At 56.8% G+C, this 18652-nt stretch overlaps 2 protein-coding genes across 3 annotated transcripts in view; one reads left to right on the top strand and one right to left on the bottom strand.

Annotated features, from left to right (window-relative positions):
* The window catches only part of BEAN1 (brain expressed associated with NEDD4 1), a 47893-nt gene extending 29850 nt beyond the window's left edge, over positions 1 to 18043 (top strand). The window contains exons 3-7 of one of the 2 annotated variants that reach the window (XM_036835063.1): positions 1306 to 1569; positions 6358 to 6508; positions 8227 to 8233; positions 13201 to 13227; positions 16518 to 18043. In XM_036835063.1, the coding sequence (XP_036690958.1) occupies positions 1306 to 1569; positions 6358 to 6508; positions 8227 to 8233; positions 13201 to 13227; positions 16518 to 17639 (1571 nt within the window). In that variant the 3' untranslated portion in view covers positions 17640 to 18043. Of the gene's footprint in view, positions 1 to 1305; positions 1570 to 6357; positions 6509 to 7537; positions 9744 to 13200; positions 13228 to 16517 lie in introns of those variants that run through there. The other variant, XM_036835062.1, reaches the window with a different exon arrangement.
* A 314-nt stretch (positions 18044 to 18357) lies between these two features.
* Positions 18358 to 18652, bottom strand: part of TK2 (thymidine kinase 2) — a 34112-nt gene continuing 33817 nt past the window's right edge. Inside the window, exon 11 of the transcript XR_005017557.1 lies at positions 18358 to 18401. The gene's annotated coding sequence lies outside the window, so the exon portion shown is untranslated. The remainder of the gene's footprint in view (positions 18402 to 18652) is intronic.

Below are 18652 nucleotides of genomic sequence, written 5' to 3' on the forward strand. Positions count from 1 at the left end.
CAGATCGATCAAACACAAGCCCTGGAAACCATACATAATCATATGCGACAAATGCAGAACAGGGACTGGGACACAGGCTCTGGGAGGACAGACAGGGGGACCGCTTTCAGAACAAGGCCCAGGAAAGCTTGCCCCTGACCCTGTGGCTCACTGAGTATCTGAAGCTGGCTCCCTATGGCTGTCCAGAGATGGGACCTGCACCCTCAGGAAGGGCGCATGCCTGGGGCAGGGGACAATGGAGAGTGAGCTCGGGACTTTGAATCTTGGGCCTGAGTTCTCACTCGGCTCAACCACAGAGTAACTGAGTGGCCACGGGCTGGTCACCTACCAGTGCTGAGCATCAGTCCACGCATCTGTAAAAGGGGAAAATCACATCCCTGCCCAGCTGAGTGGGAGGGAACTAAGGGGCAGTCACGGACACTCACTAATGTGGTGCTGGCTCTCCCTGAGCGAGGCAGCAAGTACCCATGGATGGTCCTGGCTGATTCTAACCCTTCCCTGGGACCCCAGCCCCCAGGGCTCCATCATCTTATCTTATGGGAGGACAAAGCCATCATGGGCCCCAGAAGCTTCCCTTAGTAGGGCTCTCAGGGACCCACCATACCACACCCCTTCCTAGAAGCCCCTTCCCACCTCTCTGCACCTTTGTCCTTGTTCTTCCCCTGCCTGGAACACCTCCTAGCTTCACCTCCTCTGGGAAGCCTTCCCTGATCTGACCCAACCCACTGTCATGTCTGGGTCAGTTACTGCTCATAACCCCAGGCCTGCCTGATTTCCCTGGAGTCCCCTCGGTAGGTTTCGCCCCGGAGGCAGGAGACCAGTGTTGGAGGCCAGCACATCTGGTCCTCATACTCTGACCCCTGTGTATCCCCCATCCCTTCCCAAGACTTTGATAAAGTCATGCTGACCTTCCAACCTCATGTCTTGGTGGAATAGAGTCCTTGTCTAGCACTGAGTCAGGTTCAGTGAGTTCAAGCCTCAGCTCTGCCGCTAATTTGCTGTGTGACCTTGAGCAAGTCCACTGCCCTCTCTGAGCTTCCTTTTTCCTTTCTGTGAGTTGGTTGAGCTCCTAGGCCAGAGGCTTCAGAGGAGAGGCGACGAGGTCAGCCCTCACTAGCAGAGGCTCCTGCAGGCAGTGGGCGAGGCGCTGCTCCCCTCCTCCCTGGAAGGAACAGTCAGGATAGAGACCTGAATATCCTCCATTTGTTTAGGGATGAATAACTCACAGGGAAGCAGGGAGGGAGGAGGAAGGTGTGGGGCAGGGTCCGTGCCCCGGCTCAGTGTCCTCTCTCTCTCTATCCACAGTAGCTCGATACAACCGCACCAGCTACTTCTACCCGACGTTCTCAGAGAGCTCAGAGCACAGCCATCTGCTTGTGTCTCCTGTGCTGGTGGCAAGCGCAGTCATAGGCGTGGTCATCATCCTCTCCTGCATCACCATCATCGTGGGCAGCATCCGCAGGGACAGGCAAGCCCGGCTCCAGCGGCACCGCCACCGCCATCGCCGCCACCACCGCCACCACCATCGCCGCCGCCGCCGCCGCCATCGAGAGTACGAGCACGGCTACGGTGAGCTGCCGCCCACCCCGGGCCCTGGGACCCCTGTAGCCCAGGAGGCAGCAGGGAGGTGGCAGCTCTGCCATGGGTGGCGCAGGGTGGTCAGAGGAGGCATCCTCGAGGTCATAAGTAATCAGGAAGGGCTCAGAGGCACTCACCATGTCTCAGTGGCATAAGAAGCCCAGTTGTCTGCCAAGGGTGAGGCTGAAGGTCAAAGGGAGAGTGTGGTGCTCCCTCCCCAGCCCTGGCCACTGTGAGACCAGGCCTGCCTGTTCCTACCCTTGTATCACCAGCCTGACCCTTGGAGAGTGCAGGGCTCCTGCTCAGAGCAGGCCCACCCCCAACAAGGAGCCCAGGTACCGCCCTCGACCTCCCCCCACCCCAGGATGTGGCCGGTCAGGCCCAGGACGGCCAGCATGCCCACCTCACATAACTAGACCCGTGCCCTCCACTCCTCCTGCTCCTCCCCAGGCACCTCTTTCATGCTCCTTCCTGCCTCTGCACCTTTGCATATGCTCTTCCCTATGCCCAGAATGCCATTCCCCATACTTCCCCACCTGACAAAAGCCTACTTGTCCTTCCAGACCTGGCTCAAATACCACCTCCTTTTGGAATTTTCTCTGGCCCCTCCTCACCTCCCCCCCCAGGCAGGGTTGACCCCCATTCCCTGTACTTCCTTAGCATTGTACCCACATTCCCATCAGTACCCCGACACAGGATGGCTGTGTTGCACCGGTGAAAGCAGGAGCTGCATGTAGCTCTCCGAGAGTTGAGCTCACAGCCCAGAACAGGACCTGGCCCAGAAGAAGTACTCCGCGGGCAAGGGAAGGAACCACTTCATTTCATCCTCACAGCAAGAGCTGTGTTAGCCCATTTTAAAGACTGGGAAGCTGGAGGGACTTGTTGAATGGCCTGAGTGCCCCCGAGCCTGCGCCTCGTACTTAGAGCCTAGGAGAGATGCCCACAGGAGTTCCCTAGATTAAGGTTGAGAGGTCAACCTTGGCCTTGAGGAGAGAGATGGACCTAGGGGCAGGCTAGTCCATCCTGAGTCTGTGGTGGAGCCACAGGGCCTGTGCCACATGAGCAAGGCCCTGTCCCTGACATCAGAGCAGGTGGGGTGACAGCAGGCCACAGCCAGGCCAAGTCTGGGGTCAAGCCTCTGCTTACCCACCCCCCCGCTCCGCTGACTCACAGCAGCCCTGCAGCCCTGTTACCGTGGAGACCCCTCTGTGGGGCTCCCGCCTCTCTGCCCACTTCTATTCTCAGCTCTGGCTTTGGCACCTCCTTGGGGCCTCAGCAGGGCGCCTGGAGGTGCTGATGCCCTTACACCGCCTTCTAGCCTTCAGGGGGTGCACAGGGGCTGCGAGGAGCCTTGGAAAGAAGCCAGGGAAGAGGGGACATGAAAGCAGCAGAGCACCAACAAACACCACCCTAGTGGCCCTGGGGACCCTCTGTCCTTGAGATGCCCTCCCCCTGGCTCTAGTGACTCAGCCTCTCCCAGGCTCTCTCCCACTGCTCTGACTGCTCCGTCTCAGACTTTTTGGTGGATTCCTATTCTCTGAGGAGAGGAATATTAAGGTCCCTCAGAGCCCAACCCTGGGCCCTAGCTCCTCTCTCTGTACCCACCCCATCTGTACCCATGTCCATCTCATCCACCTGCCAGCTCCAGGCACCACCCACCACCCTCACCCAGACGTTCCCAAGACACCACCCCCTTAAGTCTCAGAGGCACCTCAGACCCAGGGGGTCCAAAACAGCCTTCATCTTCCACTTCTTACTGCACAACCTCAGGAAAGTTGCTTAACCTCTGTGAGTCATCTGTACAATGGGTACACAGGGACCCACCCCAAAAAGTTATTGTCAGGACTAAATTAGCACAGTACCTGGCTTATGAGTAAGTGCTCAGTAAATGTTAACTATTTTCATGATCTCTCCCTACCACTCCGAGAAAACCTACTCTGGGGCCACTTCACTAATGCTACAACCTCCACACCTGCCAGCCATTGGCCTGGCACCTCCAAGGCATTCTCCACAAGACAGCCAACATGACTGAATTGTGACTCTACTCAGCACTACTCAATGGCTCCCCATTGCCCTCAGGACAAAGTTGGTCCTCCTCTGTCTGCCCACAGGGCCCTTCTGTAGGCTGGTCAGGTGCAGAGAGAGGAGCCAATGAATGTTTGAGAATGAATGAAGGAGTGAGTGAATGAGAGAGACAGAAAGACCGAGAAAGAAAGAAAGGAAGGAAGGAAGGGAGGGAGGGAGGGAGGAAGAAAGGGGGGCAGAGAGAGAGAGAGAGAGAAAGAGAGAGAGAGAGAGAGGGAGGGAGGGAGGGGAGAGGGGGGAGGGGGGAAGGAAGGAAGGAAGGGAAATTCTCCTTCCATAAGATGGAAATACCTTGAGCTTTAGGAGACAGATCTGGTCCCCTTTCACTTGCTGGGGCTTTAGAGCAAGTGACTTTATGTCCGATTCGTCATCTGAGGGAAGGGAGTAGCCACTGTCCCCCTCTCACAAATTGCTGAGGGTGAATGAGATCGTGAGGCTAGAGCACAGAGGTGCTCATGGATGCAAATTCCTCTTTCCCCCTTTCCCGGGCCTGTCAAAGGTTGTTAACCTTGGATTTGGGCTGAATAATGAACCGAAGTATATCTTAGCTTGGGTAAATAAGGGAAGAGGGAGATTTGGGTCTCCCTGGACCATTTGGGTCTGTGCTGATGTTGAAGACAGGAAAGGAAAGGAGATAAGAAAGGAATTTGGGGAGTTCAAATAGGGTGTGTGTGTGGGGAGGGGGTTCTTTCCAGCTGTTCCTCAGGACCTCCACCCAGCTGGATGTCTGGGACTGACCTGGGTCATCTCAGGAATGGGGTCTGGGCTAGGTGAGTGCCTCAGGGAAGCCTCAGTTTCCCTGAGACGCTCAGCCTCTGGGGGGCCCAAGAAAAGCAACCCAGGGAGAGAGGGTAACAGCAGCGTGGCTCGGCCCGGTCAGCTCTCAGACCTGCCCACCAGGAAACAGCCTTAGCTTTCCCGAGGTCTGGACAGCCATAGACCCCCAACCACTGGCACTGCAAGGGGGGCCTTCCCCGCAGCAACACTGGCAGGGACGGGATCCCGGCACCAGAGCCCAGTGGCCTCAGTTCCACTTCTGTCCTCACGCACTTATTTCATGTTTTCCTCTCTCCTGAGTTTCTTCCCCAATTTCTTCCCAAAATTCTCATCCTTCAGCTGGTGCCCTAAAAGGAAACAAATCTCATTTCGGCTCCTTCTTACAGCATATGTTATTGGGTTCCTTTTTCCTAGTAGAAAAGTAATATGTGTTCATTGCAGAAAACCTTTAAAATACAGAAAATATAAAGAAGAAAATAAGGGTTCTGATCCTGTCCTCCAGACAGAGCCGCTGTTAACATGTTTGGAATATTTTCTTCCGAGAGCTTTCTCGATGTCCATAGATAACCCTGGGACTGCACCTGCAGATAGTGTTTCATATCCAGATTTTTCCATTCATTGCTGTATCGAGGTGAGAAAAAGAGATTTGGGGAGTAGAAAGAGCAATCTTTGGGGTCTACAGACTATGCATGAATTCCAGCTCCACATTCTACCAGCAATGCGACCCTGAGCCTCTGGCTGTAGAATGGAAAGGGCAACTGCAACGGTGCTGCTGACCTCAAAGAAAGGTCATGAGCCCCACCCCAGACAGACAAGCCCCGCCCCTGATGTTGCACCCTGCCCTCTGAGGGGAGGAGCCACCTGGGAACCCGTTGGAGGTGGGGGGGAGACCTCATGTCTCAACCAGTTACCTTTGCGGTTCCCACTGTCCACCCACCCCGACCCCCCCTCTACCAGACCTGTCAGAAACTGGGAGGTGGAGGACCCGGGACATCCAGCCACTCTCGGCCCAACCAATAATTTGCTGTGTGGCCTCCAGCAAGACACTGAGCCTCTCTGAACCCCAGCTGTAGAGTGAGAAGATTGTACTCCATCGGCATTTCCTAAGCAGTGTTACTAGGTCTCAGAAAATAAGATTCCGTGGCCAAATGCTGCACAAGCACAGTTAAATGTGTTTCTCAGCTGTGGGACATTTCAGAGCCTTTGATGTACTATGTGATAAAAACAAAAACAAGAACAAACAAAAAAACCCAGAAGAGAGTCTAGTATATGAAGTCACCAGGAGTCATCAGAGAAACCCCTTTTCTCCCTGGGATACCTTAAGGGAGGGAGGCCTGACCCCAGAGACCTCTGCTGTCCTCATTCCCTGACACTTCCTCCCCATTTTTTGTGCCCCAGCCCTTCTCCACAGCTCAAAGCTTCCTGTTCACACTACAGTCTTCTTTCACAACTCCCCCCTCTTGGCTCAAGCTGTTCTGTTCCCTCTGCCAGGCCTGCCCCTCTTCCCCTGGCTGATTTCTAGAGAAGATTCAGCTCTGGGAGCCCTTCCCTCCAGGAAGCCTTCCCTGCCCTCCAAGCTGGGTCAGGCCCGTCTCTGCTCCCACAGCCCCAGTACAACATCTATCAAAGCTTGTGACATGCTGCCCACTACCAGGCTGTCCGCAGGACTGGCTGCTCACTACCCTGGGAGCCCCACCAGGGCAGGGCCAGCTCTGCTTCCTCTCTGTGACCCCCATGCCCAGCAGGGCACTGGCGCTCATATTCTGGGGCTGTTGCTGACGGAATGAAGGCAGCCCTCCTTGGTGAGGGGCAGGATGGTGAGTTGGAGAGAACAGAATCTCAGTGGCCTCAGGCAGACCTGTGAGGACCCTCCCTGGCACCAGCCTGAGGTCCAGGCTGAATGTCCGTTCCCTGCAGTGTCCGACGGGCACACGTATAGCCGCTCGAGCCACAGGACACGCTACACCTGCAGCCCTGCTGAGGACTGGCCTCCACCCTTGGACCTCAGCTCTGATGGGGACGTGGATGCCATGGTGCTCCGAGAGCTGTACCCAGATTCTCCACCAGGGTAAGGAGGCCTGAGAGGGCAGGGCTCTGGGCAAGAATCCCCAGCCCCCATGGGAAACAGCAACACCCCAGATGGAATAAATGCAGAAAACATCTGCTCAGTGGGCGTGGCCATCTCCTCACCCTCCTGACCAAGCTGGTCCCTGTAAGGTGGGGTGTAACTCAGCAGATGTCCCTGAGAGACACTCGAAAAGGAAAAAGGAAGAAACGTTCAGCTCCTTCAGGCTGGGTGAAGAGGTGAGGTGGAAGGTCCAGGCCCCAGCCCCTTAGTTTGCACCCCCAAAGCCCAAATCACATCCACTGGGATAGGCATCATTGTGTCCAGACTGCACTCGTGGCCATCAGGTGGCCCTGTCCCATGGGGGGGATTCTTCCCCGGGGAGCCTTTGGGTCCTGTCCTGTCCTGCCAGCCACCCTCAGGCACATCGCCACCAGTTTGTACCTGAAAAGAGGAGTCTGGGCCTCCATCACTTCCCCGCCAGGAGACCACTTGGGCCCCAGAAAGAGCCCCATCCTCCCCATCACCCTTTACCCTCTGCCCCCAGGGGCACTGGGAGGTATGAACTTCGCCTGCAGGTGGGTGCTTTTTCGCCCTGCAGCCATGGGCCCCAGGGGCACCTTCCTAACCCTGGAAGGGCCACTTTGGGGTGACTTGAGACCCAGAAGTGTCTGGCAGCCTGAGGCTGCTCCCACCAGCACCACCCACGCTCGGTGGCCAGCCTGCAGATGCTCCAGCAGCAGCGGCTACGGTTCTGAGCGACCTGAGACCCAGAATCGGTGGCTCGCTCACTCACGTTCACACGGAACGCCGGGGCTGAGTCAGGGCCAGAATCCAGGTCTCGGTGGTTCCAGGGTGCCCCTCCCCAGGGAGTAGAGGGGTTTCATCGGATTCAGCGTGACAAAGGCCTGACCTGGTCCATGCCGGGGCAGCTTGTCGCTGTGGCTAGGCCCCCGGCCCTCGGGGCCGACCCCGCCACCCACCACTGAAGCCGGCTTGCACAGGGCCCTGAGGGAGCCTCTTCTCTTGCAGTTACGAGGAGTGTGTGGGGCCGGGGGCCACTCAGCTGTACGTCCCCACGGACGCCCCGCCCCCCTACTCGCTGACCGACTCCTGCCCTGCGCTGGACCGCGCCCTGGATGCGGGCAGGGGCCGCAGCCCCGGCCAACACCAGCAGGCACAGAGACCGCAGCGCCAGAGTGGCCTCTGCACCATTTCCATGGACACCCTGCCGCCTTATGAGGCCGTGTGTGGGGCCAGCCCCCCCCCATCGGGCCTGCTGCCACTGCCGGGACCAGAACCAGGGCCGAGGAGCTCCCAGGACTCGCCCACCCCAACCCGGGCCCCAGCCTCAGGCCCAGAGAGGATTATATGAGGGACCCAGCGGCCGGGTCCTGTCAGCCCCTCAGGGCTGAGCCACACCTTTCAGGCACGCAGGGGCGTGCACGCACACACACCCGCGCACACACACACACACGCATACACACATGCACACACGCGCGCACACAGATGTGCACACATGGCACCCCCACATGCACACATGTACACACAACTTGGACACACGCACACACTGATGCACCCATGTGCGCACACACATCCAGACACGCCCCACACGTGTGCAGACGTGCACACACATAGGCCCCCCCCCACACACACACAATCCCATCTGCGAAGGTTTCATTATAAAGGAAGCTCTCCCGACCTCCCAGTCTCCTCCCCAGCCTGTCAGTGATGCCTCTGTAGCCAACGCTGGGAGAAGAGAGGCGGAGAAGGGACCAGGGCTCACCCCACCCTCTCCTCGGGCCTGTCTGCCCTGCCCGCACCACGCAGGCTGTGCCCAAACGCGGATTCTGCCTCCAAAAACTGCTCAACCGTCCCAGGTCAGCTGCCTGCCCCGACCCCACCCCAGAGCAGCTGGTCCTCCCGGCTGGCAGGACAGGCCTCAGTGAGGCTCAGCTCCGCACTGTCCCCATCTCCCAACCCCAGGGCAGAAGAGCCACAACGTCAACACCCTGCCACTTATAGGGTAAGGGACCTGGGTCTGGGGGCTCAGGCACAACCTGGAGACCCTCGCAGCCCGCCTTGCCCATCCCTCGCCCAGTGCCCTCAGTCTGGTGGTGCTAGCGGAATCATCTCCGAAGCCCCCACCCCAAGCCACGGGTGATGGGCAGGGCCCTTGGTGGGCATGCGGTGGTGGTAGTGGGTCACAGCTGTGCCCCCGTCAGTCCAACCACTGCCCAGGACTGAGGGTCTTCAAAGAAGATGGAGGGCTGCCGGGTACAGTTCTGAGGAGAGGAGCAGCCCCTCGCTAAGTACATGCCCAGCCGACCATTACGGCCTAAGCTTGAGTGGGCTGGAGTCAGACCCCAGAAGCAGTGCTGTGCTCCTGGGCAGTGGTGCATAGTGGGGAATTGTGAGCCAACGCATTCTGGTCCTGCCCTCCATGGAGTTTGAGGAGACGAAATGAAGGGGATGTGGGCCCCACTATGCCACTGCAAAAGCACCAGTGGCTACATCTCGGCCTTGCTGCCGGGGGTACCACGGAAGGGGATACGTGGGCCTGGTTGTAGAGACTCAGATATTGGCCCCTGAATCCCAGCAATTTCCATCAGAGACCATGCAGGTAACAGAGCTGAAGTTACCTTGAAGACACCTGAAGACCCAGCCTGCCAGAGGGCGGCAGCCCAGCATGTCCCCGCCGGCATCACCAGCAGCAGAGAGTTCTCAAATCCACCCTGCCTCCCTCCTCACCCCCTCCTTAAACAAGAGCACCTCCAACCATCCTCTCCCCCGCATTTCAATTCCTCCAACAAAGGGCTAAGACAATTTAGTAATCCCTTTCTGAAGAAGAGAGGCGGCAAGGAAAGCAATCGTGAATTTTATTTTCTGTAGAAATAGAATTTCTTCTGGTGCAGAACTGAAAGGAATCCACCCAGAGGTTCTGTAGCATCCTGGAGCCCCTGACTCCGCCCGGGGGAGGGACCTTGTTTACAAGCAGTTCTGTCCACCTTTGTGGTGTACAGTTTCCTAGGCAAAAAATATCTGTCTGTTGTACTGTATAGCCTTTAAAATGCACTCCAGGGATGAGACTCTTTTAAGAAACGCATCCTGCTTCTGCAACCCTAGAGAGTGCTGGGGGGAGGGGGGTGGGCGCGGAAAAGATAAAAATCCCCACATGCTCATCAGTGTTTGAGGGATGGAGCTGAACAGCTTTTCTTGTTCCTGGATTAAGCGCTAAATAAGCAACAATGTATCTTTTCTGTGTTCAAAATAAATATATCAATAACAAATGTTGCAAGAAGTAATATGATCAAGGAGCCCATGGTGGGGCTGGCACCATCTGAAACTTGTAAGGAAGGGAAATGGTAAATAGCAGCAAACGGATAATATGTTACTTCTCTCAAAATTAGCAGCCATTGAAGCCTTGTCATTCTCCTAGTGACACGGATATTTGCGTAGCTAGTGACTTACACGAGTTAATTTTTTTTAACCTCTCTAAAACATGGCATCATTTCTCCAAGACTTGGCCAGTGTAACTGCCACCAAGACAGGCCATAAACTTCAAGTCATAAACTTCAAGACTCCAGGAACACCAGGGACTGCACTTTGACAGCAGTTGGCTCTCCACACCCTGATGGCTTTGACTACAAGGAAGGGGGGGGGGGGCGGGTAATTAGACTGAAATGAGTTGTTTTCTCCCCCTCTGCAAAAATTCTCTTCCTGTCTCTGCTTTCCATAAGACCTTGGCTTTGGTCGTTGATTCCTTGGCCGACAGAGGCCGGTTCCCTTCCTCTGTCACTATTCCCTCCCACTCGAACTCAGGCAGAGTCCACTAGCATAGTCCTAAACCCCCAAGTGCCCTAAAAGTGGGGTGCGATCCTGAAGGAAGGTACAGCCCTGTCCCAGGTCCCAAGAGGCTTGCGCCCGCCAGCCCCACTGCAAGCCCACACTGCCACCTGCTGGTTGCCTCCCGCCACTGTTCAAAGCAAATGAGTCAGCCCCTGAAACTCCCTTCTCCCACTTTCTAACCCACTGCCTGCGGACACTCATTGTTGTAGACAGAACTTGTTTTGGTTCTGGGCTTGTCCTCCACCCTTGGGATGTTCCATAAAGTTTAAACCGTTCAAGTACCCCATTTTCAGGAATCACTCCTGCCTCCACATCTCTCTGGCCACAGCCAGATACCTAAGTGCCCCTTGCTGTGTACAAAATAATCACTCCCCTGTCCTTCTAAACACCACTGTGTACGGCTCAGGTGCCACCTCTGTGCTCTGAGACCCCTGCTCCTGGGAATGAATGTAGCAGCCTTCATGGCGATGGTGCCCAGCCCACGTGGTGCCCGTGGTGACCCCAATCGGAACCATGCCATGCCGACACCCAGTTCCAACAGCAAATACACTCAGGATCCCCCTGGCCCAGGGCACTATCGAGCTCGGTGTTTTCCACCTCCTCCATCCACAACGTGCCTTGTGTCCACATGCGGTGCCACATCCAAGGTCCTTGTGCACACTCCTACAAGGAGCCTGGCTGCCTCCCTCTGCCAGGGGCCTGAGGGGTCGGGCCAAGGAGAGCATCCTGGGCCCCAAGGAGATGGGAAGTGAAGTCAAATTCCCAGGATGGTGGGAACAGGAGGAGGGGCAGGACCAGGCCCTGCGACAGGATGTGGACACAAGGGGCTGATGAGGAAGGCGACCCTGGGAGTACCACCACAGAGTGGGCAGTGAAACCAGGAAAGGAAGGAAGCCCATGCAGGGTGTCGTCATGCTGGTCACCACTGTGGGCAACTGAGCTCCATCCCCTTGGCAACTCCGAGAGACTGCGTGGAGCTCACCTTAAAGTTAGTCAGCTGACGGGGAGGGAGACAGATTACTCACACGCGGCTCTCAGACTCTCAGGGGTCATTGTCTGAGGCTGCTCTTCCGTGAATGTTAATCCCTGCCCCTTGTGCGCTGAGCAGGCACCTCTGGCCAAAGAGAGTCTTCAGACAGGGGAGCTGCAGCTGCTGGCTGATGAGGCCACCGCCATGGTCAGCACAAGATGCCGCTGGACGAGTAAGCACGGGCACGGCGCACTCCACGGCCTCCAGACAGGGCACCCACAGCACCTGCCACACGTGAGCAGCAGAATCACCCGAGGGAGGGAGGAACGAGGGTTGATACCGAGCACGGCCGTCCAGAGCCGCCCCTCAGAACACCCACTGGCTTGCACCAGCCAAGCCCACCCACGTATACACACAGGGGTCTCTCACACCAACTTCCTAGAGAGACCCTCGGGCACACGCCCGTATGCAGCATCACTCAGCTCACACCACCTGTGGTCTGTATGCATTGGCTCAGATGGCTTCACTGCACACACACTTGTGCCCCTCACACTCAGAGCTCACACGCTCAGGGGTCCCACATGCACACCCCAAGGCCACCCATACTCACACTCGGGTGTCATCATCGGTGTCCCCCAGAGACTGACTAGGCTGGGGGCACGAGCAGTGGAAGCACAGGCAGCGTTATCATCTGAGAGAGCAAATCCTCTGCCCCGGGCTCTGCTCTGCTCGACCTCACAGTGCCCCTCCCCAAGCCCAGGTGAACTCTCTCAAATCAGGACCAATTGCCTGGGGCAGGCCGGGTGCTTCTGAGCAGGGACGGGGCTGGGCATGCCTTTGCCCCCAGGGTTGCAGCCCAGCTGTGCCTGCTCAGCATCTCTCCAAGGAATCCCAGGTCTGCAGGGCCTCAGGCCCTGTGGTCACAGCCTCAGCCAGACCGCAACTACGCATCCCCACCAGCCTGACTCCTGTGACCTTGAGCCAGGCCCTTTCCTTCTCTGGGCCTCAGGACCCCATCCCCCATCAGCCTATCCTAAGTCAAAGCACCCCCCCACAAATCTCCAGCATCCCCTCTCCTCCCTCTGCCCCCTGCATTGTCCCCAAAGCAAGTCACCTTGGCAGGCAGAGAAAGCAGGTTCTCACTAAGCCAGTCACTCCCCTGAGGGCCCAGAAAGTGTGAATAATGCGATTAACACTAAATCCGACAGTTCAAGAGAAGCAGTGGTCCAGTGGGGGGAGGAAGCTGGCATTGGAGAAGCAGGGCTGACCCACCTGCGAGAGGGCAGGGAGAGGAATGGATCCAGGCAACCTGCCAGCGTTCTCCCCCCATGATCTTGGACCACCCTGGAGAGACTGGGGTGGAAGGCAGTTCACAGACATGACGGGGCTCCCAAGGGCTGAGGACTAGGATGTCCAGAATGAGTGAAGTGCTTAAATCAACAGGTAACCAAAAGCAATAGGAGAATCATATGGGGGGGGGGGTGGTTAAATTGTGTGTACCAGTTTGGTAAACTTCGGTTTAACATCTCCAGGCCCCTCCTCAGAGAGCAAATGAGGCCAAGGAGAGAGACAGAGACAAAGAAAATTAAAACTCTTTTGTTTTAAACCTCCCCCCAACCCGATTCCATGGTCTGGTGACCAGCCCTTCAAGATAATTCAGTGGCCTGGGACCCATCCCCAAACCTGCCACTTCTATTCGGTGATCTTACAAATCTTTGGTATTATGGAAAAAGCATGGCCTTGGGTATCCGATAGACTTGGTGTAGTACGCTGAATAATGGCCCCCCTAAGACGTCCAGGTCCTAATCCCCAGAACCAGTGAATATGTTACCTTCCATGGCAAAGGGACGTTGCAGGTGTGATTAAGGACCTTGAGATGAGTCAATTATCCTGGATTGTCCAGGTGGGCCCAGTGTAATCACAAGGGTCCTTATGAGAGGGAAGCCACAGGGTCATAGTCAGAGAAGATGTGATAAACTGAAGCAGAATGAAGAGAGAAGTGAGACATTTCAAGATGCTATGCTGCTGGCTTTGAAGATGGAGGAAGGGGCCACAGCCAGGGAATGCAGGTAGCCTCCAGAAACTGGAAAAAGCGAGGAAACGGATTCTCCCCTAGAACATCCAAAAGGAAGCAGCCCAGTGAGACTGATTTTGGACTTCTCACCTCTAGAATTATAATCTAATAAATTTGTGTTGTTTTAAGCCATTACATTTCCAGTAATTTGTTACAGCAGCAATAAGAAACTAATATACTTGGGTTTTAATCCCAGCTCTTACCCTCCCTGCCTCAGTCTCCTCATTCATAAAATGGGAGGAAAGGGGATTTGGCCTAGTGATGGACAAGGGCCTCTCTGGCTCTCTTTGGCCCCAGGCTGTCAGGATGCCAAATGTCCACCAGCATGCTCCCACCCACCTTGGCCTGCACAGCCCTGACCTATGTCTCCTACCCAGAAGGGTGGTCAGATGTGACCTGGACTAGTTACCTAAACTTGCTGAGCTTCAGGATCAGATGAACTCATGTGTGTGAAAGAGTAGCATCCCCACCATTGGACCTAAAAAATGACTAACCCAGACCAGCCTCCAGAGGGAGAGCTGCCACTCACTGGGAGACCCATTTCCAAGTAGCACTCCCATGAGGAAGTAAGTTCCCAACCAGAGGGGTAGGAACCGCCCTGGCCACAGAGCTCAGAAAAGGTTGCAGGAGGCAAGGGAGTTGGGGGCGGGGAGCAAACAGACCCCGGGGGCAGGGGAGTTGGGGGCAGGGAGCAAAGAGACCCCAGGTGTGGTGAGCCCAGGTCTGAGGCTGCTCCAAGGCCAAGCACCAGGCAGATGCCCTTCCTGATGATTGGAGGGGCAGGAGGCCAGCAGAGTCTCACAGAAAGCAAAGGATGGTCAAGAACCAAGTCTTCCTGGGCTGTGTTACTACAAGGTCACAGCCAGCTCCTGCACATCCACCACCCCCTCAACTGGGCTCTCCAGACTGTGAGCCACCGAGGGCAGGTGCTTTGTCTCATTTGCCTCTGAAGCCCCCGGGCTGGCGTGGACAGGGCCAGGCCACCTGCTCAAGGACGACACTGCCCCCATCACCATATGAGAACGCTGAAAGGACCCAGGGTCCAAGAAGTTGGGAAACAGAGCACAGGTTGCCCCCTCCTAGAAACTCACACCCCCAGTGAGCGCCCACATGAGAGGTCCTAAAGCCAAGAAGCCTAGAGACCTTACTTAATCCAGTGGTTCCCAAATGCATTTGGCCACAGGAAATCTTCACTCACATAAGATTGATTAAAGCCCCAAACAAGTGCTCCTAGGTGGAGCACACTTTGAGAAATGCTGACCCACATGGAATGAGTGAGTCACTGAGTGGCTGAATGAATAAGTGAATCATCGCTGAATTAAGTAGTGGGTGAATGGAAGGAAGGGAGAAAGGCGGGGGGAGAGAGGGAGGGAGAGAGGGAGGGAGAGAGGGAGGGAGGGAGGGAGGGAGGGAGGGGGCAGTGGAGGGAGGGAAGGCTTGATGGGAGAGTGCATAGGTGATTGTATCCATCTCAATTCCTCCAAAAGCTGTCCCTGACTCAAGATCTGGGTATAAATAGTTCATGTGGGAGGTGATCCCAGGAAGCACAGTGAAGGAGTCAGGAATTAAGACAGGGAGGGAGAAGAGTCAACACAGATGCATCAATGAGCAGGTTATTGCTGTGGGCAACTGGGGTGATCCACTGGGGACCCTCTGAAAGACAGAGTAGAACACACCTCAGAACTGTCCCACCAAGGGCAGGAAGCTGGGGTTTCTATCCACTGACCCTCCTTGGTTGGCTGAGGGTTGCCCCTGGGTGTTAACTCCCTGGCACTTGCAGCCTGCACACCAGCCAAAGAAGGCTCTCAAGCAGGAGGCATCAGGAAGCCTGCGCAGGTGACATCAGGGCGGGCTGAGGGTGCCGGGTGGCACGGGCAGCGACCGCTGCAGAGGGGGTGTGGAAGGATGCAGGCGCTGCTGTGCTTTCCCACTTGCTCTTGGGGCAAGGCGAGAACCCAGACTGACCTTGGCTCTGCTCCACTGGGAGGAGATGAACACAGCCCCAGAGTGACAAGCTGTGGCAGGCCACACCGTGCACAGCTTTCTCTTTTGCTAACACAACTTCCTCCTCGGCTTCCTGATTGAGCTGTGGGGCGGGACAGAGGCAGGCCAGCCTGGGCCTGGCCTGGGAGGCCCACAGGACTCTCGTCCACATCCAGTCTCTCGGAGCCGCCATGAGCCGGCCCCGACCCCCAGGCCCAGACGAGGATGCTCTTGAGACCCTCCTGGATGACCTCATCAGCTACTACCTGGACAGGGCAGGGGAGGGCCGGCTCGGGGTCTGCAGGCAAGCAGCTCTCACCTGCAGGGCCCAGCGGCTGCTGGTCACAGGGGTCCCTCCTCAGCTCTATCTGCCTGAGGATGTGGCCCCTGATCTGGGGACCACTCACTCCCAGGGGGCTCCCAGCTCTGCCCAGCACATCTGCCACAAACTGGTGCGGGCACTGGAGTTCCTAGAGCTGATCTCCATCAACCTACTCCTGTTTCCCTGGAGGAAGGAAATCAGGTCCCTGAAGGTAGGCACCGCCATGCCCCGGAGAGAGGGGGTCTCGGGGAGGGACCAGGGCTGTGCCTCTGGCGGGAACAGTGTCATGCCCACTGACTTTGGTCCCATTTTACAGATGTAGAAACTGAGGGCCAAAGAGGTTAATGCAACTTATCTGTGGTCACCAGCTAATAAGCAGCCCAGACAGGACTCAAACTCAGGCAGTGCAGCTCCTAACCACTAGGATGTACTGCTTCTCTAAAGAGACAGCACCAAGGAGCTCACAAGAAACAAGGGAAAGATTTTGGCTGTGGAAAGCCACTGGAAAGGTTTAATCTCTTCTAGCTCCAGGCCAGGATTGTTGGGCCGGAAGCCAGGACACCAGCTGGCTCAGTCATTCTCCTGCTGTGTGACTTGAGACAAAAGTCCTGCCTCTGGCCTCAGTGTGCCCTTCTGTAAAATGGGACAGGGGTGACATGACTGTGGGCCAGGTTTCCATTTGGCCCCATGCCCTGGCCCACCTGCTTCTCAGGAGCCTCTGTGCCCTGGACATCAGCCCTTGGTCCTGCCTGGCCCCTCTCAGCCACTCTGCTGAGACGTGTCCCACTCTAACAAACAACTCTGTTTGTTCCAGACATACACAGGGAACTTTGTCTACTGGGTGCGGCCTGTGCTTTCTGAACACACACTGCAGACCATTCTGGGCAGGCTGGGCTACATGGCCACCTCCGAGGCCGAGTTTTCACTGGTCCAGGCCATCAGCGAGGAGGACACCAAGCAGATGGTGTTTGAGATCTTCCTGACGAGAGTCATGTGTGAGGCCGTTCTCGGAACCTCGGGCAGGCAGCTCCTCGGGCCGGGCAGAGAGAAAGTGGACGGGCCCCACTGCGGGCCGAGCTCAGAGAGAGGGCTGCTGAAGACCCACAAGGGCCTGAAGGAGGCCCAGTCAAGCCCAGGCCCCTCAGCAGGGGCAAGGACTGAGAGGGCCCTGGCTGAAAGCCCTGATGGTCAGCGCTCTCTGCCTGTGGCCTTTAGCCTGCCTGAGATCTCAATAGCCCCCAGCAGCCCCCTCACTGGCCCCCCGGTCTCCTTGGGGCCCCAGCGCCGTACCAGCACACGCTCGGACAGTGAGGAGTTCCTGACCTGCTACAGCGACCTTGTGCTGCACCAGACACCCTTGTTCCCCAGGGACCATCCCCTGAGCAGCCTGAAGGGAAAGCAACTCCAGAGCCCAGGCCTGGGGCCCAGCCCACCTCCAGGGGAGGCAACTGCCCCTGCAGGTAGCAGCAGCGAGCAGCCCCTGGTCCCCAGCGCAGCTCCTGAGAGCAAAGGGGTCACCTTTCCCGGCCAGCTCTGCCTGGTGCCAGGCCCCCAGTTGTCAGAGAATTCCTTGGACCCAAAGCCAGAAGCACAGCTGGAGTTGGCCACCCCTGGTACAGAAGCTGCACCTCCAAGTGCTTCCTCTGAGATGGATGAGCTCTGTGAGTACCTCGCACACCTCCTCAGACCCCCAACTCCAGCAGGCCACCCCGGGGGCTCCCCTGGCCCAGGGGTTGAGGAGAATGGACAATCAGAGCCTCTCATGAGGCCAGAGCCAACCGGTGAGGGTGGCAGCCCAGACGGTAGAATCACTCAGCTCTGGAGGTCTCCTCAGGCCCCCTCTCATGTACAAGAGCCCCCCAGTGCTCACTACGTCCCCCCAGAGGGGCTGGAGGTGCCAGGTGCCATACGAGGATACTACACCAGCAACAGCTGAGACTGTCACCCCTGGATGGCACAGGGGCAGACACCTGACTAAGCCAATTGCTCTTCTGCCAGGAAGGTGACACTTGGAGAGATGGTGGATCTGGGACCACAGTGGGGACAGCAGCCAAACCCACAGCTTGTCAGCCACAGGGACAAACCTGCTAATCCCAGCTGGTCTCAGGTCCCAACACTGCCACCTATAGACTGTGTGACTTTGGGCCACTCACTGCACCTCTCTGAGCCATGTTTCCTCATCTCAAAGTGGGTGTGGTGTCAGATCTACCTCACAGGAGGCTAAGAAGAGTTAATGAGGTGAGGTGTGCATAGTGCCGACCTCAGGGGGGCTTCCTGTCCCCTTCACATCCCAGCTCAGTGTGTGACCTTGGGAGAGTCATCCTGCATCTCTGAATAGCAGTTTCCCTCAGCATCCTTAAGGCACCTGTCACAGAGCAGATTAAAAGAGAGATGTGTAGACAACCAGACGTGTAATACACTCTTAATCTGTTTAGGGTCCTCTGTCAGCCTCCCTTTTCTCTCAGCCAACTTCAGATTGACAGAGAGCAAGGCCACAGTTGGGAGCCCAGGGTCAGCTCAGAGGCCTGCTCTGCATCCAGCGTTGGGGGCTCCATCATCCGGGCTGCCTGGAGTGGGGGCGCCTCCTCCACCAGCCTCTCCTGCCCCCACATATGCACACATGCATGCACACAAGTGGGTGTGTCCAGGAACGTACACACACACACACACACACACACACACACACACACGGGCAGTCCTCATGGGGGCCCCAAGAGAAAGCCAAGACCCTCTCTATGGGGTGGCAGGTGGCACCTGCCCAGGGCCTGCCCCTCGGCTTTGCATCTGTGAAGTGGGGAAGCTTTGCATTCTGAGGGTGGTGGTAAAGGCCCCTTTTGGGCATACAGCAGGTGCTTAATAAATGTTGGCACCTGCCTTGCTGTCCCCAGAGCTGAGCATATGACCCCACCATTTTCAGTCCCCAAATCAAGGGGGACCACAGGTGGGAAG

Source organism: Balaenoptera musculus, chromosome 19, assembly GCF_009873245.2.
Source record: "Balaenoptera musculus isolate JJ_BM4_2016_0621 chromosome 19, mBalMus1.pri.v3, whole genome shotgun sequence".
Taxonomy (NCBI): domain Eukaryota; kingdom Metazoa; phylum Chordata; class Mammalia; order Artiodactyla; family Balaenopteridae; genus Balaenoptera; species Balaenoptera musculus.